The sequence below is a fragment of the Theropithecus gelada genome, unplaced genomic scaffold, assembly GCF_003255815.1.
Source record: "Theropithecus gelada isolate Dixy unplaced genomic scaffold, Tgel_1.0 HiC_scaffold_15967, whole genome shotgun sequence".
NCBI classification, from domain to species: domain Eukaryota; kingdom Metazoa; phylum Chordata; class Mammalia; order Primates; family Cercopithecidae; genus Theropithecus; species Theropithecus gelada.
Window position 1 is genome coordinate 838 of NW_020257732.1, and position 22,522 is coordinate 23,359.

Here is a 22,522-nt window from a genome sequence, read left to right on the forward strand (position 1 = left end):
AACCCCATTGTGAACTCTTTAGAAGTGCAGCAGCCTCCATAGTTGTTCCAGCAATTGGGACGCTGGGATAGATGAGTTCCCAGCAAACCCAGGAAGACCTCGTTCTCAGAGACACTCATGTCCAATGGATGAAATCTCAGCTGGTGACACAGAAGTAGAAGTGTCAAGACATTAAAAGGTCTTGCAGGATAAAGAATATACTTAATATACTCAGCAGCACCCATGTGCCTCACCAGAGGGGCTATCTCAGCACTGAGAGGCTCTATAATGGTAGTGGTCTGAAATTTGCCAAATTCTGAGATGTAAATATGAGCAATATCAAGAAGCCCTCACATAGCAGAGCAGTGAAGTATAAAGACTGACCATGGGCTCAGAGGCAGGGGCCCAGCAGCACCCAGAATCCTTGGCAGGATGCTGGATCCTGGGCTTAGTGGTACAGGCCTGTTCATCAATGCTCCATCTGTGGGCAAGGACTTAGACTCAGGGCCTGAGGCTGAGGGCCTAAAGCTGTGTGCCCTGTGACCATCAAGAGGCACCTCCTGGCTGGTGCCTGGAGTATTGGCTCCTGTATCCCCAGTTACAGAGGGCAAGGACCATGGCCACGTCTATCAGTTGAGGGGCTCAGACCAGGGTTGGCAGAGCTGGGGTGGGCAGTGGGTCTAGGCTAAGTTCGTGGGCTGGGAAGCATCATTGCAGGATGGAAAGGCCATGGGAACACCAGGCACAAGGGTAAGGCAATGGGAACCACAGCCCAAGGCCATAGGTTGAGTGGGTCATGACCCTGTTGACATGAGTGGTGACTGGGGCCAGGCTAGTCCTCTCCAGCACTTGGATCTTTCACCAGGTGGGCATCTCCAGGCTGGCATGTGCCCTGGACTCCATGGGGTCTGCAACTGCCCCAAATGACTGTGTTTCCACAGGTCATAGCACTTGGGTTACAAGATGCCCACAGTGGCTTTTCCATCACTGCACTGAGACTCCACTTTGCTTGAATTGATCTATTCCATGGTGGCAAAATTCATGGCCTCCTGGAAGTTAAAGCCATGGTTGAAGCCAGCATGGTGGCCATAAAGAAACCATTTAGAAGTTTAGCCTTCTCCTTGAGTTTTCCCTACATTCAGCCTTATCAACTGCAAGCACAACAAATTAAGTTTTGTCTCTTCCCTTCCATCAATTATAGTTCTAAAAATATTTTCAGTGGTTAATAGTGCAAATTCCATACATTATTGACTGAAGTGCCTCAAATACCTCACATTAAGGAAAATGGTGGCTTGGGTCTAAAATAGCTCACTACTAGATAAACAATTTTGTATTTTATTTTATGGAAGGATTCATTGCTTCCTTGTGGGTGAGTGTAAACCAAGACTGACTGCTGAATTTTATCAAATGACTATCAGCATCTATAAACATAATCATATAATTTCTGGATACATTTACAAGATAAGTTATATTTCCAGATTTCCTTGCTTTAAACTATTGTTACCTTCCTGCAATAAATCCCATGTAATCATCATATGTTACTCTTTTAATGTACTTAGATTATCTCAGCTAATGCTTAAGTTAAAATTTTTACATTGATGTTCATCAATAAGTTTTGTCTCTTTTCTCTCATTCTGCGATTCATCAGGATTTTCTGTCAATGATGTACTTAATTTAAAATATGAAATTTTTTTCTCATTTTAAAGGCCTAGGTATATTAGAAATGAAGATGTCACACAATTCCTCTGCGAATTTGTCTAATCTTCATTTTTGAATGGGCAGATCTTCTGCTTTTTCTATATATCAGACACAGAAGTTTATGCCTTAAATTTTTTGTTTAGTAAGTTAATTTTTCTAACAAAAAATCCATATCGTTGGTGCTTTGTGTTGATTTAGTATATATTTTACAGTTATTTTAACTCATTAATTTATTTGTATACATGTGTGAATTCCTTCCAACTACTTTCAGTTTATCTTTTCCTAACTTGTACATTAGAAGTTTAATCCAGTTAATTTCATTCTTTGAATATGATGAAGAAAATACTTAAGGCTGCAATATTTTCAGCACTATTGTAAATGAATCTCATATATTTCTTTGTATTTTATTAAGTTTTAAATCTAGAAACACTCCAATAATGCCATTGTGTCCCAAGCATTGATATTAACAAATTGCACATATTAATGCATAGAACTGTCAACTAAACACATGAGGTAGGTGCTATCTTCATTTTATGTTGAGGAAACTGAGTCATAAGGTTAAGTAATTTTCAAGGTCACACAAGCTGATAAGAGAAACTTGGGAACAAAATCAGGCTTTCTTACTGCAGAGTTTATGCATGTAATGGATATTTATTGTTTTGTGAAAATTTGGCTTTTTTGGTACTTGAAGAGAGGAAGTATTTTCTATCATCTAGTAGGTCAATACTACCTTACTGTTAATGTAGTTTAAGTTTTCCATATCCTTATATTTCTCCATTTTTTCTGCCTTGGATGAGAGACTGTTTCATTCACACATTGCTGTAAAGAAATACCTGAAGGCTGGGTGTGGTCCCTCACGGTTATAATCCCAGCACTTTGGGAAGACAAGGCAGGTGGATCACCTGAGGTCAGGAGTTTGAGATCAGCCTGGCCAACATGATTAAACACCATCTGCACTAAAAATACAAAATTAGCTGGGTGTGGTGGCAGGCGCCAGTAATCTCAGCTACTAGGGAGGCTGAGGCAGTAGAATCGCTTGAACCCAGAAGGCAGAGGTTGCAGTGAGCTGAGATTGTGCCACTGCACTCCAGCCTGGGCAAGAGCGAAACTACATTTAAAAAAAAAAAAAATCCCTGAAATTGGGTAATTTATATTATAAAGACAAGCGTTTTAATTGGCTCATGGTTCTGCAGGCTCTGCAGGGAGCACAGGAGCTTCAGCTTCTGGGAAAGCCTCAGGAAATTTACAGTCATGGGGAAAGGGGAAACAGGCACATCATATATAGCTGGAGCAGGAGGAAGGGAGAGGGGGAAGGTGGTACACACTTTTAAACAACCAGATACTCCTAGAACTGTATCACAAGAATAGCACTACGGGGATACTGCTAAATCATTCATGACAAACCCCCGCCATGATCCAGTCATCTCCCACCAGGCCCCACCTCCAACATTAGAGATTAAAATTCCACATGAGATTTGGGGAGGAACACATATCCAAACCATACTGGTGACTTAAATGTTCCTATTTTTAATCTGTTTCTTTAAACTTGTCTTTTACCTACTATAATTTATACTTTGTGGAACTTACTTGAATATTCATGACCGCTGTAATTTCATTGTGAAATTTAGTATTTTGCATTGTGAAGACCCATGCTATGTACCTTTGGTCTCAATTCAGGTTTGCCTGATATTAAGATCTGTAAAGCTACTTTGTTCTTTGTTTGGTATAGTTTCCCCATTCTTTTATCTCAATCTCTTTTCTAAATCACTTTCTTTTGGATATATATATTTTATATTCTAATTTTAAAAACATGTACTAAGAATTTTATTTTCTTTGGAGATACACATTAGAGACAGCAAATTTAATTAACATCAGTATAGTTACAAAATATCTACGAAGCCATAACTGGCTAAGTAAGTCAGTTGGTCAAAAGGTCTAGTTTGTACATGAGCAGTGGATGGTGGCCTGGGATAAAGGGCATGTTGCAATTGAAGGATTGTGAGAAGCCCTGAACCCCACTGGGGCTGTAGCAATGTCCAGTGGAATCCGGGATCAGAGACATAGAGGACCAGATGAGAAGTAAAAATGAGAGGTTCAGTCAGATTCTCAGCATCATCCACTGTGGGCTCAAATTACCATGGGATCTGGACTCATAGCACTGTAAGGGAGGTATCCTAAGGGGGACATCAGAAACAAGTGCTGTCCGTGGCATCTAGGCCATGGTGGAGGCCACAGGCACAATGTGAAGTAAACAGAGTCCCTGAGAGGTTCCACAACATCCTATGGCAACCTGTTGGGAGGAGTGTTCAGTGGCCTCTGGAAGCCCTGGTTGTCACAGTTGGTGACAGTATCTGGGGGCCTTGGAAATGTGTCAGTTACTGCAGGTAAAGAATCTTCACTGAGCAGAGGCCCAGGCTACAACTGTCCTTGGCAAGAATCTTCTTTGATCCTGAGGTTGGGATGAGAGAGACACTGACATTTGTCACCATATTCCATAACCATGCGTCCAGAGGATTGATCATGCATTAGAGGAAAATATCCCCAAACTCAGTGATGTATCTCTGCCTGTCTTTAGCCCCAGCAGATGACTCAGGAGCCCAGGAGATTCTGGAAAACTTAGTTGGGGTCAGAACCCTAGAGCCATAAGAGTGGTCCACTGCTACAACCTTGCCCATGTTCACCAGGGATTTCCAGTCCCCACCAGTGTCCCTGGAAAACTTAATCAAAGGCACAATGACATTGGGAGGAGTCATTCAGACAACATCAGGGAGATTACTAGTAGTGCTGTTGAGCAATAGCAGGCATGGGCCAGGGTGCATGGTTTCATCAGGATCCAGTGGGGGCCTCAGGAGTTGAAGATCAGGGACACAGCAGCAGCCAGAACCCTTGGCAAGATGTGGAAGGCCACCACTCAAAAGGACGGATTTGTCATCAAATCATTGTCAAGCTGGAGCTGAGGCCTGCGGCCTCGAGCTCTATTCCTTGTACCCGTTAAAAGGCGCCTCTTGGATACAGGCTGAACAGTTGTCTCCTTAGTCCCCAGTTCTCGAGGACAACGACCACGACCACGACCACGACCACGACCACGACCATGACCACGACCACAAGAACCCCAGCTTCCAGTGGAAGGGAGAAGAACCTGGGCTGATATCCCCAGGGTAAGTGACTGGGTGTGGGTATGATATGCAGAGCTTTGGAATGCAGATCCAGGCACAGCATCAGTGCCACAACCTTTTGGGTTGTAACAGTGCCCTGGGGACACAGGCTGTGTGGGACACCGGGCTGTGAGGTTTGGGAGAAGCCTCAGGCCCAGAGCAGCTCTTCTAAGTACTATATCATCTCTCCAGTTGCTCAGCTCTTGGCTTTTTGCAACCCTGGGCTCTGTGTGATCCACAATGGCCAAGTCTTGCCTGTGTTTCCAGAGCTCATAGCTCTCTGGTTGCAGGATGCGCACGAAGGCGTCCATGGAAAAGGTCACCCTCGCCTCCCCACAGCTACACTGTGAAGCTACTTTGCCATAATCAATCCATCGTGGAGTGGCAAAGTTGATGGCCTCTGCGCAGTTGAAGCCATGGTTGAAGCCAGCGTGGTAGCCATAGGGAAAGGTCACCATGAACTCCCCAGCCTCCTGAGTCATGCGATTGAAGGGGATCCCATTCTTTTTGAGAACTGTTGGCGAGATGAGGGCCACCTTGTGCCGCAGGAAGCCCTCACAGCCCCGAGAAGTGTCCGGGAAGAGCTCCCTGGCCAGACGTTCCAGGCGCTGACTATGTTCTGGGGGCACTGCATACCATGTTTTGGGCTCCCCAAGGTGCAGGTAGTTGATGCTGTAAAGATCCATGTCCTCCGTGTGCCAAGCGAACGTGGTCTTCCACATGCCAAAGTACAGGTAGGGTGTGTTGACACCCTCGATGACAACCCCACATTCCTGCTCCAGCAGGTCCAGAATTGTTCCCAGGTGTCGTAGGTTCCACTGTTTAGTGTTTTCTTCAAACAAGGAGCCACTAATATCAGCACCATAAATTGCTGAATTACTGGGGTGGCTCTTCCAGTATTGTCGCTCCAAATCTCTAAAATTCCGGTGTGGTGGAGTCTGATATTTTTTACTGTTTGCCAAGTGGCGATACTCCGCCACCCTCATGGCTTTCTTCTTTTTATGGTATTGAGTAAACACCCCTGCCTGTCCAGAGGTCACCTGCTGGAGGGGAGTGGCTATTAAGATGTCTCCGATATCATCATACATCTGTCTGGCTTTCCATTCCTTGGGTGGAATTACCTTGGCAAGGCCAGCTCGGTGTGCGCCTTGGGACTCCATGTAAGCAACATATTTGTTGAAATCTGTAAATTCTTCCATGGTCGGGTAAAAAGTCATGATGGTATGACTTGTGTTCTGGGGATCGGAGTGCGCAGACTTCATGGCTGCACACAAGAAGTAGCTGACTCCCAAGTTCTTAGGTGTCCTCTAGATGCCTGAGAGTGCTGGGGAGTAATTTCTTTTCTCCCCTTTGTTTTTCAAAATACTTTGGTTTATCTGTGAGGGAGTAATTCACACTTGAACTTTCAAACAAGTGAGATCTTTCTCAGGCTTTCTGACTCCCCAGGGGGACTCCACTCTAGTCAGTATATTTTTGTCCAAAGAAGTAGAGTATGTCCCAGCTCTACCTGCAGCTCCGTGAGTTTCCTCAGTTGGGGGTGTCACTGTGAGGCTTCTCCTGATTCCCAGGCTTGGGTGCACTAGTAGCAGCTAGTGTACCACTCTACCTGGGGGTCTCTTCTAGGAAGTCAAAACAATACACCTAAACAACAACAACAAAAGATACAGAATATTCATATTTTTAAAATAAGTATATGACCAGACAAAAGAAATATTCAGCTAGCATTAAGCTAAACTAAAACATATGCTATGCTAACATCAGGTATGTTAACATTGTCAGGCCTCTGAGCCCAAGCTAAGGCATCATATCCGCAGTGACCTGCACGTGTACATCCAGATGGCCCGAAGTAACTGAAGATCCACAAAAGAAGTGAAAATAGCCTTAATTGATGACATTCCACCATTGTGATTTGTTTCTGCCCCACCCTAACTGATCAATGTACTTTGTAATCTCCCCCACCTTTAAGAATTTGTAATTATTTGTAATTCTCCCCACCCTTGAGAATGTACTTTATGAGATCCTCCCTGCCCCCAAAACATTGCTCTTAACCCCACCTATCCCGAAACCTATAAGAACTAATGATAATCCCACCACCCTTTGCTGACTCTCTTTTTGGACTCAGCCCACCTGCACCCAGGTGAAATAAACAGCCTTGTTGCTCACACAAAGTCTGTTTGGCGGTCTCTTCACATGAACAGGTGAGACATTTGGTGCCGAAGACTCGGGTCAGCGGGACTCCTTCGGGAGACCAGTCACCTGTCCTCACCCTCACTTTGTGAAGAGATCCACCTATGACCTCAGGTCCTCAGACCAACCAGCCCAAGGAACATCTCACCGATTTTAAATCAGGTAAGCGGCCTCTTTTTACTCTGTTTTCCAACCTTTCTCACTATCCCCCAACCTCTTTCTCCTTTCAATCTTGGCACCACCCTTCAATCTCTCCCTTCTCTTAATTTCAATTCCTTTCATTTTCTGGTAGAGATAAAGGAGACACATTTTATCCGTGGACCCAAAACTCCGGCACCGGTCATGGACTTGGGAAGACAGCCTTCCCTTGGTGTGTAGTCATTGCCAGGATGCCTCTCTGATTATTCACCCACGTTCCATTGGTGTCTGATCTCTGCTGGGACGCCTGCCTTGGTCATTTATCCACATTCCCTTGGTGGCAAGTCAATTGTGGGGACGCCTGCTGTGGCTGCTCACCCACGTTGCAGCCCGGGGCTGCTCCCCACCCCACTTCTCCATGTCTCTACCCTTCTCTTTAAACTTGCCTCCTTCACTATGGGCAACCTTTCACCCTCCATTCCTCCTTCTTCTCCCTTAGCCTGTGTTCTCAAGAACTTAAAAGCTCTTCAACTCTCTCTTGACCTAAAATCTAAGTGTCTTATTTTCTTCTGCAACACCGCTTGGCCCCAGTACAAACTCGACAATTGTTCTAAATGGCCAGAAAACAGCACTTTTGATTTCTCCATCCTACGAGACCTAGATAATTTTTGTCAAAAAATGGGCAAATGGTGTGAGGTGCCTGACATCCAGATGTTCTTTTACACATTGGTCCCTCCCTAGTCTCTGTTCCCAATGAGACTCGTCCCAAATCTTTCTTCTTTCTCTCCTGTCTGTTCCTTCAGTCTCCACCCCAAGCTCTGAGTCCTTTGAATCTTTCTTTTCTACGGACTTATCTGACCTCTCCCCTTCTCCCCAGGCTGCTCCTTGCCAGGCCAAGCCAGGTCCCAATTCTTCCTCAGCCTCTGCTCCCCCACCCTACAATCCTAGCATCTGCCCTGCTCACACCGGGTCTGGCTTACAGTTTCATTCCGCGACTAGCCCTCCCCAACCCGCCCAGCAATTTCCTCTTTAAAAGGTGACTAGAGCTAAAGGCATGGTCAAGGTTAATGCTCCTTTTTCTTTATCCCATATCAGATAGTGTTTAGGCTCTTTTTCATCAAATATAAAAACCCAGCCCAGTTCATGGCTCATTTGGCAGCAGCCCTGAGACACTTTACAGCCCTAGACCCTAAAAGGTCAAAAGGCTGTCTTATTCTCAATACGCATTTTATTTTATTACCCAACCTGCTCCCAACATTAAATAAAGCTCCAAAAATTAAATTCCAGCCCTCAAACCCCACAACAGGACTTAATTAACCTCGCCTTCAAGGTGTACGATAATAGAGTAGAGGCAGCCAAGTAGCAATGTATTTCTCAGTTGCAATTCCTTGCCTCCATTGTGAGTCAAACCCCAGCCACATCTCCAGCACACAAGAACTCCAAATGCCTGAACCTCAGCTGCCAGGGGTTCCTCCAGAACCTCCTACCCCAGGAGCTTGCTACAAGTGCCGGAAATCTGGCCACCGGGCCAAGGAATGCCCACAGCCCAGGATTCCTCCTAAGCCGTCTGTGCGGGACCCCACTAGAAATCAGACTGTCCAACTCACCTGGCAGCCACTCCCAGAGCCCCTGGAACTCTGGCCCAAGGTTCTCTGACTGACTCCTTCCCAGATCTTCTCGGCTTAGCGACTGAAGACTGATGCTGCCTGATGGTCTCGGAAACCCCCTAGACAGATGCTTTGGGTAACTCTTACAGTGGAGGGTAAGTCCATCCCCTTCTTAACCAATACGGAGGCTACCTACTCCACATTACCTTCTTTTCAAGGGCCTGTTTCCCTTGCCTCCATAACTGTTGTGGGTATTGACGGCCAAGCTTCTAAACCTCTTAAAACTTCCCAACTCTGGTGCCAACTTGGACAACATTCTTTAATGCCCTCATTTTTTGTTATCCCTACCTGCCCAGCTCCCTTATTAGGTCGAGACATTTTAACTAAATTATCTGCTTCCCTGACTCTTCCTGGGCTACAGCCACACCTCATTGCCACCTTTTCCCCAAGTTCAAAGCCTCCTTCACATCCTCCCCTTGTGTCTCTCCACCTTAACCCACAAGTATGGGATACCTCTACTCCCTCCTTGGTGACTGATCATGCACCCCTTACCATCTCATTAAAACCTAATCACCCTTACCCCGCTCAATGCCCATATCCCATCCTACAGCACGCTTCAAAAGGATTAAAGCCTGTTATCACTCTCCTGTTACAGCATGGCCTTTTAAAGCCTATAAACTCTCCTTACAATTCCCCCATTTTACTGTCCAAAAACTGGACAAGTCTTACAGGTTAGTTCAGGATCTGCACTTTATCAGCCAAATTGTTTTGCCTATCCACCCTGTGGTGCTAAACCCATATACTCTCCTATCCTAAATACCTCTCTCCATAACCCATTATTCTGTTCTGGATCTCAAACATGCTTTCTTTACTATTCCTTTGCACCCTTCATCCCACCCTCTCTTCACTTTCACTTGGATTGACCCTGACACCCATCAGGCTCAGCAAATTACCTAGGCTGCACTGCTGCAAGGCTTCACGGGCAGCCCTCATTATTTCAGTCAAGCCCAAATTTCTTCCTCATCTGTTATCTATCTCGGCATAATTCTAATGAAAACACACGTGCTTTCCCTGCTGATTGTGTCTGGCGAATCTCCCAAACCCCAATCCCTTCTACAAAACAACAACTCCTTTCCTTCCTAGGCATGGTTAGGTATTTCCGCCTTTGGATACCTAGTTTTACCATCTTGACTAAACCATTATATAAACTCACAAAAGCAAACCTAGCTGACCCCACAGATCCTAAATCCTTTGGCCACTCCTTTCTGTTCCTTAAAAATAGCCCTAGAAGCTGCCCCCACACTAGCTCTCCCTAACTCATCCCAACCCTTTTCATTACACACAGCCAAAGTGCAGGGCTGTGTGGTCGGAGTTCTTACACAAGAGCCAGGATCGTGCCCTGTAGCCTTTCTGTCCAAACAACTTGACCTTACTGTTTTAGCCTAGCCCTCATGTCTGCGTGTGGTGGCTGCTGCCACCCTAATACTTTTAGAGGACCTCAAAATCACAAACTATGCTCAACTCACTCTCTATAGTTCTCATAACTTCCAAAATCTATTTTCTTCCTCACACCTGACACATATACTTTCTGCTCCCCGGCTCCTTCGGCTATACTCACTCTTTGTCGAGTCTCCCACAGTTACCATTGTTCCTGGCCCAGACTTCAATCTGGCCTCCCACATTATTCTGGATACCACACCTGACCCCCATGACTGTATCTCTCTGATCCACCTGGCATTCACTCTATTTCCCCATATTTCCTTCTTTCCTGTTCCTCACCCTAATCACACTTGGTTTATTGATGGACGTTCCACCAGGCCTAATCGCCACACACCAGCAAAGGCAGGCTATGCTATAGTATCTTCCACATCTATCATTGAGGCTACCATTCTGCCCCCCTCCACTAGCTCTCAGCAAGCCGAACTCATTGCCTTAACTCGAGCCCTCACTCTTGCAAAGGAATTACACGTCAATATTTCTACTGACTCTAAATATGCCTTCCATATCCTGCATCACCATGCTGTTATATGGGCTGAAAGACGTTTCCTCACTATGCAAGGGTCCTCCATCATTAATGCCTCTTTAGTAAAAACTCTTCTCAAAGCTGCTTTACTTCCAAAGGAAGCTGGAGTCATTCACCGCAAGGGCCATCAAAAGGCATCAGATCCCATCACTCAGAACAATGTTTATGCTGATAAGGTAGCTAAAAAAGCAGCTAGCATTACAACTTCTATCCCTCACGGCAGTTTTTCTGCTTCTCATCTGGCCACTCCCACCTACTCCCCCACTAAAACTTCCACCTATCAATCTCTTCCCACACAAAGCAAATGGTTCTTAGACCAAGGAAAATATCTCCTCCTTCCAGCCTCACAGGCCCATTCTATTCTGTCGTCATTTCATAACCTCTTCCATGAAGGTTACAAGCCGCTAGTCTGTCTCTTAGAACCTCTCATTTCCTTTCCATCGTGGAAATCTATCCTCAAGGAAATCACTTCTCAGTGTTCCATCTGCTATTCTCCTACTCCTCAGGGAGTGTTCAGGCCCCCTCCCTTCCCTACACATCAAGCTCCGGGATTTGCCCCCACCCAGGGCTGGCATATTGGCTTTACTCATGTGCCCTGAGTCAGGAAACTAAAATAGCTCTTGGTCTGGGTAGACACTTTCACTGGATAGGTAGAGAGGCCTTTCCCACAGGTTCTGAGAAGGCCACCGCGGTCATTTCTTCCCTTCTGTCAGGCGTAATTCTTCAGTTTTGCCTTCCCACCTCTATATAGTCCAATAACGGACCGGCCTTTACTAGTCAAATTACCCAAGCAGTTTCTCAGGCTCTTGGTATTCAGTGGAAGCTTCATATCCCTTACCGACCTCGATCTTCAGGAAAGGTAAAATGAACTAATGGCCTTTTAAAGACACACCTCACGAAGCTCAGCCTCCAACTTAAAAAGGACTGGACAGTGCTTTTACCTCTTGCCCTTCTCAGAATTAGAGCCTGTCCTCGAGATGCTACAGGGTACAGTCCATTTGAACTTTCATATGGATGCACTTTCTTGCTTGGCCCCAACCTCATCCCAGACACCAGCCCTCTATGCGACTATCTTTCAGTCCTCCATCAAGCTAGACAGGAAATTCACCAGGCTGTTAATCTTCTCTTGCCTACTCCAGATTTCCAGCCATATGAAGACACCCTAGCTGGACAATCAGTTCTTGTTAAGAATCTGATCCCTCAAACTCTACAACCTCGATGGACCGGACCCTACTTAGTCATCTATAGTACCCCAACTGCCGTCCACCTGCAGGATCCTCCCCACTGGGTTCACCGTTCCAGGATAAAGCTGTGTCCATTGGACAGCCAGCCTGATCTCTCCTCTTCCTCCTGGAAGTCGCAAGTACTTTCCCCTACTTCCCTTAAACTCACTCACATTTCTGAAGAACAGTAATAACCCTTATGAGCCTAATACATCCCTTCATTATGTTAGGTCTGTTTGTCCTCACCCTACTTTTTGCAACACGGCTTTATGAAGTCACCTCTACTACTTGGACTGAGCCCCAAAAACTAGTCATCCCTACTATCTTCTGTCTAGTCATACTCCTATTCACCATTCTCAACTACTCATAAATGCCCTACTCTTGTTTACACTGCCGGTTTACACTGTTTCTCCAAGCCATCACAGCTGATATCTCCTGGTGTTATGCTCAAACGGCCACTGTTAACTCCCTCTTAAAGTAAATAAATTAATTTTTGCTGGCAGGGCTATGCTGAACCTCCTTGGGCACTCTCTAATTGGATGTCCTGGGTCCTCCCAGTTCTTAGTCCTTTAATAACTGTTTTTCTCTTTCTCTTATTCAGACCTTGTGTCTTCTGTTTAGTTTCTCAATTCATACAAAACTGCATCCAGGCCATCACCAATCGTTGTATACAACAAATGCTCTTTCTAACAACCCCACAGTATCACCCCTTACCCCAAAATCTTTCTTCAGTTTAATCTCTCCCACTCTAGGTTCCCACGCCACCCCTAATCCCACTCGAAGCAGCCCTGAGAAACATTGCCCATTATCTCTCCATACCAACCCCCAAAATTTTCCCCGCCCTAACACTTTACCACTATTTTGTTTTATTTTTCTTATTAATATAAGAAGACAGGAATGTCGGGCCTCTGAGCCCAAGATAAGCCATCATGTCCCCAGCAACCTGCACATATATATCCAGATAGCCTGAAGCAACTGAAGATCCACAAAAGAAGTGAAAATAGCCTTAACTGATGACATTCCACCATTGTGATTTGTTTCTGCCCCACCCTAACTGATCAATGTACTTTGTAATCTCCCCCACCCTTCAGAAGGTTCTTTGTAATTCTTCCCACCCTTGAGAATGTACTTTGTGAGATCCTCCCTGCCCCCAAAACATTGCTCTTAACTCCACCGCCTCTCCCAAAACCTCTAAGAACTAATAATAATCCCACCACCCTTTGCTGATTCTCTTTTTGGATTCAGCCCGCCTACACCCAGGTGAAATAAACAGCCTTGTTGCTCACACAAAGCCTGTTTGGTGGTCTCTTCACACGGACACGTGAGACAAACATTAGGTCAAATCATAAAACAGAAAAAGAGCACATCAAACTAAAATGAAAAATGATCAAGTTTGAAAAGGAATAAATTGAGCAGTCCACTCAAAAAACTGGATGCATTAACATCAATAGAAACAATGAAAATAAATTCACAAGAAGAAACCATTGCAAAAGGAAACAGAACACCCATCAGGAATGATGACAAAGAATGAAAACTGAGTTTTCAAAAAAACATGATGAGAAGTAAAAAGCCATAGGCATGAAGAGAAAAGAAAGTACAAACAAAAACACATTGAGGTAAGAAACAAGCAGAATAGCTAAAAATCTGGTGGAGATATTTTACAATTTTTAACAAAATCTTAGGAACTAATGATGATAATGTTCTCAGTAGGACAGATATCCAAAAGTACTCTGACAGAGAAATAAAACAACCTACCTTTCAACAAAAACTCACAATTCCATCTGAAAATACTTCAGGACCCAAAGAAAAGGTTTCCTGTTGGTAAACTCCAAATAAAGCCCCCTGTTCCAAAGACCCTGGCTTTATACCTGGGCAACATCCTAACCCAATCAGGACCCAGCTAATGTAATCACTGGGCTGGGTCCAGATTAGGCATCCCACCCGTCCAAGCCCCTCCCTTTCATTTTGCATTTTAAACCACTCTGAAAACGAAGCTAAGTAGTTAAAAATCAAGGAATGGAAAAAGGCAACCCTGACAAATACCAAACAAAAGAAAACTAATGCAGCTATATTAATATCCAATGTAGTTGTAGATTAAAAAGGCACATTTTACAGTTATTGAATAAAAAAATTCACCAGAATAGTACAGTGATGAACTTTATGACCCTACACATAGCACTGACACATGGAAAGCCCGGACTGAGAGTTGTTGTAAAGTCAGACAGTAAAATATGCAATCGTGATGGTAGTTTTTAACGTGTTTTAACATTGTTCTTTCAGGAACCAATAGAGCAGAGTAGAAAATTAATAACGTTATAATAATAAGTACAAGCTTAAGAACTTTGAGGAACGAAAATTGCAACAATTAAAAAGCAAATGGAAAATGCTTCTCTCAGTACACAAGAAACATTTATAATAGATAAATTTACCAATACGGGGCTACAAAGTAAATATCAAATTAAAATCCCATAGAATGCATATACAGAAAACAATCTTGACCAAAATGAAATGAAATTGAAAGTCAACAATACAAAAGCTGAATCCAATCATATTTATTTGAAAATTTATATTCACATTTCTAAAATCCTGTTGATCTTCAGGTTGAACTCAAGCACTGCCTGAGCCCAGCACAGGGGCCTGGGACACCCGCCTCTGGATTCTCTGGGCAAGCACTCACCCTACGTGGATACAGTCAGGACTTTGGTAGCCTCTGAGAGCAGAAGGCCAGGAAGAAGGAAGTGCACTAGAAGAAGCACCCCCTACCGAGCCACGCTCACTCTTAGAGAAGCTCGCACACTTTGCACTACCCGTCCTGTGCCAGGTAAGGGGTTCCTATGAGCTTTTGCATGTACAGTGCTGGCTGTGAGCTTTGCAAGAGCTTCCTGGCTCCACACAGCCACCTGGTCACCACGCCCAGCTTCCCACAGAGCCATGTGGTACCCACAGTGAGTTACCGACAGCAGGAATAAAAAGATGCGGAGCACAACTCTCCCCCAGCTCTACTGACTATGTGAAGAATGAAAATGCTGTTTCAAAACCAAAGAGGCATCCATGATGGGGGAATATTGAAAGAAAATCCAGACTGCTAAACCTGGGACCTAGGATAGAACTGAGATCCACAAATTCTCCAGAATAATAATAGATGTTGGTGTGCATATATTTGGTAAAGGAGTACAAGGTATGTTGCTGTCAGTAGTTTCCTCAAATTCATGAGAAGTGACACAATTTTTAATCTAACCTTTTAATTTAATTTAAATTGAATTATAGTTATTGAAATTAAGATGACATTAAAAACATATTTATGGCAGATGTTTAAACAGATCTCCAGTCAAGGCAGATGCAAAGGCATGTTAATGATATTCAATGAAGAATGTGGAATCTCTAAAAGGTAATTCAAACAGTTTTACCAGGGACTCACAACGACACTTTTACACAAGTTTTCATAACAGCACCATGCACATAGGCAAAAGGAGGAAACAGCCTAAGTGTCCGTCCATGGATGACTGGATTAAACAAAATGTGGTGTATACATATGGTAGAATATTATTCAGCCTTGAAAAGGAAGGAGATCTGACACATGCTATAATGTGTCAGATGAACACACTGGATGAACCTTGAGGACATCATGCTAAGTGATATAAGCTAGAAATAATAGGACAAATATTGTATCATTGCACTTACATGAAGTTCCTAAAATAGTGAAACTACTAGAAAAATAAAAAAGGGATACCAGCAGCTGGGGAGGCTAAAATGAGGTGTTATTGTTTAATGGTGAGAGTCCTAGTCTGTGATGATAAAAAAAGTTCTGGAGATAGAAAGTAGTGATGGTTGTACCACAATTTTGTACTTAAAGAAGCTAAACTATACTTAAAATGGTGAAAATGGTTATACACATATGCTATATGGTATATATACACATACTATACTAGTATACTATATATACCATAGTATAATAGATAATATATATACAAGTATAGTATGTACATAGTATATATATACTAGTATAGTATGTACACACTGTATCAAAACAAGAATAAGTAACAATTAAAGAAAAAATTGCATGGCTATTTATAAAGGCTGTATTTTCATTGTGAAATTTAGCCTTTGGCTTTATAAAAAGTTTTTCTATGTCCCTTTGGTCTGCATTTCTTTGGGGTTTTTTTGTTTGTTTTTGTTTTTTTTAATATTAACATGTACCACCCCCTTCTCTCTCTTTTTTTTTTTTTTTTAATTTTCCTTGATATAGTTTTGCTGATTCTTTTACTTTTCAGTCTTTCAAATCACTTAGTTTTAGGTATATCTGTTTTATTATTGTGATTTTAAAAGTATGTTTTCAGGACTTTCCTTTCTTTGCTTGGCAGATACACACTAGGAACAACAAATTTTAATAAACAGGAGACAGCCTCTGGCAGCCTTGGATATGTATCAGTTCTTCAAGGTAAAAAGGACTGAGACAGGCCTAGGCTCGAATTGTGCTTGGGTGGGGCCTTCTTTGGCTTCTAGGGTTAGGTTATGGTCAGAGGGACAGCCACATTTGGCAATACCTTCAGTAGCCGTGGGTTCAAAGGATTAAGATCATGTATCAGAGGCACATAGCTTCAAATTCAAAGGTGTAGCTCTGCCTGGTTTTAGCCCCAGGAGATGAGTCAGGGTCCCAGTATATTCTGACAACCTCAATTGGGGCCAAGACCCTGGAAGTATAAGAGTGGTCCGTTGCGACAACCTCAGCCAGGTTCAAGAGGCTATGCAGTCCCCAGCAGCATCTCAGGAGAATATGCTGAGCGGCACAATGACGTTGAGAAGAATCAGTAGAACACAATCAGGGTGATTTAGTGTCATGCTATCTGGGTATATCAAACACAGGCCAGGCCAGACAATCAAAGCATCCAATCCCGGGTCCCTCCAAAGGTTGAAAATGAGGGCACTGCAGCACCTGGAAGCCTTGATGGGATACTGAGATGCAGGCCTGAGATACAGGATTGTATATCAAAGCTCCATTCCAACTAGGGGCTAACCCCAGGGATCGAGAGCTCTATGTGCTGTGCTACTTGGTGGGAGACTGAAAGATCCCCTCCTGAGCTCCTAGTTCCTGAAAAAGACCACCATGACCACATCTGCCAGTTGACAGGCAGAGAACCAGCGCAAACAGACCCGAGATAGATGGTGGGCCATGGTGTGTTCTTGGGAGCCTCTGGGGGCCAGTGACCCTTGTATGGGCATCAGTTTCCTGGGCTGCCAAGGGGCATCAGGGGAACTGCAACTGGTACATATGGGCTCAGTGGTGGGTTCCGCCACACATGACCACAGGCCTAGAAGAGGTCAGGTCCAGGGTGAGAAAGAGGAGCCTCGGGCTAGGTGCAGTGTCCTCCTACCAGGTAATGAGCTCCTGGCTGGCCAGCACCCTGGGCTCCCTTTGATCCACAATGGCTCCATCTTGCTAACTTTTCCATAGCTCATAGTGATCAGGATGCATGATGTACATGAAGGTGTCCAGGGAAAAGGTCACCCTGTCCTTCTCACAGCTACACTGAGAGGCCATGTTGCCATAATCTATCCATCCTGGGTGGTGAAATTGATGGTCTCTGTGCAATTGAAGCTGTGGTTGAAGGCGTGTGGTAGCCATAGGGAAATGTCAAAATGAACTCTCCAGTGTCCTGAGTCATGCTACTGAAGGGAACCCCATTCTTCTTGAGAACTGTATGAGTTGGGGGCCACTTTGTGCCACAGGAAGGCCTCAATTCCCTGGGAACTGCCTGGGAAAAGCTCCATGGCCAGGCATTCCAGGCGCTGGCCCTGGTCTTGGGGCACTGTGTACCAAGATAGGGTCTCCCTAAAGTGATGATAGTTGATGTTATAAAGGTCCACGTCTTCTGTGAGCTAAGAAAGGTGGTCTGCCACATGCCAAAGTACAAGTAGGGTGTGTTGACAGTTTCTTTGATGATAACCTCACATTCGTGCTCCAGAAAGTCCTAAATTCTTCCTATGTGTCCAGGATTCCATTGTTCACTGTTTTTATCAAATAGGGAGCTGAGGGTCTTCCAATATTTTCTTCCCAAATCTTCAAACTTTGGGTGTGGTAGAGTCCAAAATACTTCAAAATATTGGAAAATAAATGTGTGATTAAACAAAATACTGAGGTAGCTTTAAGCCACCTTAGTAACTTCATTATGCCATGCAGGCTTCAACCACAGCTTCAACTGCACAAAGACCATTAGTTTTACCATCTAAGATGGACTGATTATGGCAAATTGCTATGGTGCGTTAATATCAGGATTTAAGGTCAAATCATAACATAAAGAGGAGTATCTAACTGAACTGAAAGAGAAAATCAGCAAGTTGAAAAAATGAATGAATTTAGCACTCAAATCAATAAACTGTACAAATTAAAAAGGAAAGAAAATATAGATATAAGCAGAAACAATTACAAAATAAAACACCCAGAGGCGTAATAACAAAAATAAAAAATCTGATTCTTTGAAAAGAGCTCTAGAAGTTAAAAATCACAGATGGAAACACAAAAGAGAGAAAGTGCAAATAAACTACATTGTGATAAAATAATAAAGCACGCAGCTAAAAACCTTGGACGGGTTTTTTAAAAATTGTAATTGAAGGCCGGGCACGGTGGCTCAAGCCTGTAATCCCAGCACTTTGGGAGGCCAAGGCGGGTGGATCACGAGGTCAGGAGATCGAGACCATCCTGGCTAACATGGTGAAACCCCGTCTCTACTAAAAAATACAAAAAACTAGCTGGGCGAGGTGGCGGGCGCCTGTAGTCCCAGCTACTCGGGAGGCTGAGGCAGGAGAATGGCGGGAACCCAGAAGGCGGAGCTTGCAGTGAGCTGAGACCCGGCCACAGCACTCCAGCCTGGGCGACAGAGCGAGACTCCGTCTCAAAAAAAAAAAAAAAAAGAAATCATCATGACATTTTAGTTCTTTATTATCTGCTCATTCTGAATTATTATTCTCTTGATNAAAAAAAAAAAAAAAAAAAAAAAAAAAAAATTGTAATTGAATCTTATGAAAAACTTGGTATAATAATTTTCTCAAAAGTATAAATATCAGAAAGTAGTCCAACAGCACAATAAAATCTACTTTTCAAAAAAGGTTTCTAATTTTATTTTGGGAAAAGGTAACACCAAGAAAACATTTTAATTCAATGATAAAAACATGGTTACAGTAAAAAAAAATTCATACTCAAAAAGATGCACCGTAAGTTCTTACAAAGTTAAAACCATTTCTTTCATAACATTCTCCACATTTTAAGTTCTTACATATTGATTAGATTTGCCATTTATTAGAACAGGGAGGGAGAAAATGTGTGATTATCATCAGCTAGATGTGCTCACCGCATGCTCCACTGTTTACCTGCAAGGTTGTCAGGCATTTAACTGGACAGCCATTTGTTCTTCCGGACTGGGCGTCTTTCCCCAGGAGCAATCAGAAGAGGAAACAGCTCAGCGCTCTGCATTACAACAGCCCACCTTAACAGCTAACCAGCATCACTCAGCTGCTATGCAGCCGGGCCTAGTGCACAAAAACAGAAGAAATTAGAACTGTGTTTGCCAAAAACCCAGTCTTTTCACCTGAAAAATCTTTACACATATTTGGATCATATTACCAGTTAGATTTAAAGGTAATAACATTACACATATACATTTATACCGCCTTTTGTAAGTTTCTAACTTTAAGGAATGAAGGCAATGTCGAGGCAATGTCGTGACAGCGTTGGGCTGTTTTTAGTGGCTGCACACATTTCTTAAGAGTCAGGTGGCCACAAATTAGGTTACCAACCTGTTCATTTCAAATAAAAAATGGCAGCACTATTGAATCAAATATAGGCCGGCGCAGGGGTTCACGCCTGCAATTGCAGCACTTTGGAAGGCCGCGGGGAGCAGATCACTTAAGCCCAGGAGTTCAAGACCAGCCTGGCCAACATGGCAAAACTCCGTCTGTACTAAAAATTCAAAAATTAGCCCGGCGTGGTGGCGGACGCCGGTAATCCCAGCTACTTTGCGGGCTAAGGCAGGAGAATAGCTTGGACCCAGGAGGCGGAAGTTGCAGGAAGTGGAGATGGCGCCATTGCAGTCCAACCTGGGCAACAGAGCGAGACTTCATCTCAAAAACAACAACAAAAACACATATAAAATTTTCTCTCAAATATCCAAATCCAATCTAAAGTCTTTCACCTCATTAAATTACAAGAAAATGTGAATAACAACAAAATAGCACACAAAATGAATTTTGCCACCTGATGCAAAGCTTCAAACTGATAAAAAGGTAGACAAGTGTGACACAACCTTTTCCATAGGCAGTGCTACTTCCAGGGACTCTGCTTCTATGGACTGAGTATGTGGTCCTTTCCCCAAGTCCTCCATCACGTGTTAGCTGATGATCATTTTCCTAGGAGGACACTAGTCCTGGCCCTTCAGGAGACTTGGGAGGACTCTTGGATCGCGACCCGTACTTGGATTCCCTCTTGGATACTGGGGGAGGAGTCTTGGACGTGGGCGGGGACATGGACCGTGAGCGAGATCTGGAGACATTGGAGAACTGGGATCTTCGCGAGATCTCGATTTGGAGGTCGATGGAGAGCGAGAGCAAGTAGGGGACCCAGACTTGGAGTGAAGCTGGCCGTAGGGAGACCTGTTGCATGGAGACAAGCTGTAGGGAAATGGGCTGTAAGAAGATCGGATATAGCGAGATCAGCTGTAGCGAGATTACCTGTAGGGAGATTGGCTATAGCGAGATCGTCCGTAGGGAGGGCGTCTGTAGGGAGATCCCCTGTACTGAGACCAGCTGCCGGACCTGGAGCAGCTGGGACCCCAGGATCGGCTGCGGTGTAGCCGCCTGGGACTGCAGCTCTGCCGTCCATAGACGCCGCCCCGGACCTGCTGCGTGGCGCTCCCTGGCGGCTGCGGGGCAGGTCCCAGAGGCCGTAGCTCACCACCTGCACCCGCAGCTCCCGTCGGTCCAGCACCTCCCCATCCCTGGCGGTCTTGGCGTCTTGGGCTTAGCGCTGGTCGTGGAAGCAGACGAAGGCGAATAATTTTCAAAACAAACTTAACAACTGTGATCATTATAATCTGCAATAACCAATAATTAAATGGAAAATGCTTTTCAATATGTGGAACGCAATTGCAAAAATTTCCCAGTGCAGGCCTACAAATAAATATCAACTAAAATTCCGTAAGTTAATAAATTGAGCATAATCTTGACCTCACTGAAATAAAATTGAAGGTCAAAAATTTAAAAACTGAATCTGACCATATTTATTTGAAAATTAATATCCACATTTTCTAAAAATCTATTGTTTTTATGTTGAAATCCAGCAATTAGTAAAACAAAAAAAAAGCAAAAAACAAAAAAGGTAATAAAATGTTAATACAATGATAGAATTGTAAACAAACAAAAGGAAATCTAGACTAAGATGTTCAATAAAACTGCAATCTGATACTGTTAAAGGAAGTAAAGGAGTGGCAATACTGATAAAGAAATAAAGTTTCTAGACCTGTACAGGAAATATACACAAAGAGCCTAGAGCATCTTGGAGTGCTGGAAATTAAAGATATGGTAAGTACAAAACAAACAAAAGCAATGATAGGGTTATATCAGAGCACCGATGGGGTTATATTAGAAGAACACAAGAACCAATGAAAACAGCTCCCATTGGCCAAATCTTGAACAACAAAATGACTAAAGTACAATTGAATTATAATCCAAAGTATAAAATAAATACTTGTGAGTTCATGCTGTTATAAACAAATGAGTAAATTTAACAAATTGAAAAGAAGAGACAAAACCCTTCTGCAGAAGAATTCTAAGTAAATTTACTAAAATGTTGCTCATTTTGAAAATGTTATATAACCTTATATAAATAGAATTGTGCTTTATGCAACTTAATGGGTTTTTTAAATTTCCCTCATCTATGTTGTTCCATGTAGCTGTACTTAGTCCTGTTGCCTGCTGTAAGGTATCAATGGTATAAATGTTTGTGCTGTTGATGGACATTAGGGTTGTTTCAACTTTTGGCCTCTTACAGTGTTGCTCAGAACACGCTTGGACATGTATACTGGAACTCATGTGTCCTCTTATCTATGAATGGATCCCTTGTCATAGAATACAGGCAGCCTTCTGTAACCTCTGGGTTCAGCATCCGTGAATTCAACCAACTGTAGGTCAGAAATAGAAGAAAAGAAAAAAAAAGGCCGGGCGCGGTGGCTCAAGCCTGTTATCCCAGCACTTTGGGAGGCCGAGATGGGCGGATCACGAGGTCAGGAGATCGAGACCATCCTGGCTAACACAGTGAAACCCCATCTCTACTAAAAAAAATACAAAAAAACTAGCCGGGCGAGTGGCGGGCGCCTGTAGTCCCAGCTACTCGGGAGGCTGAGGCAGGAGAATGGCGTAAACCCGGGAGGCGGAGCTTGCAGTGAGCTGAGATCCGGCCACTGCACTCCAGCCTGGGGGACAGAGCCAGACTCCGTCTCAAAAAAAAAAAAAAAAAAAAAAAAA

The 22,522-nt window shown here is 43.7% G+C and overlaps 1 protein-coding gene across 1 annotated transcript; it reads right to left on the reverse strand.

Annotated features, from left to right (window-relative positions):
- Window positions 1-4,588: 4,588 nt before the first annotated feature.
- LOC112617249 (lysine-specific demethylase 4E) lies at window positions 4,589-6,094 on the reverse strand. The gene has a single exon (XM_025373990.1). It carries the CDS (start codon window positions 6,092-6,094, stop codon window positions 4,589-4,591), a length of 1,506 nt encoding a protein of 501 aa, XP_025229775.1.
- Window positions 6,095-22,522: the final 16,428 nt, after the last annotated feature.

Coding starts and splice junctions, on each gene's coding strand:
- LOC112617249 (XM_025373990.1), bottom strand. CDS start 6,094: ATGAAGTCTGCGCACTCCGATCCCCAGAACACAAGTCATACCATCATG.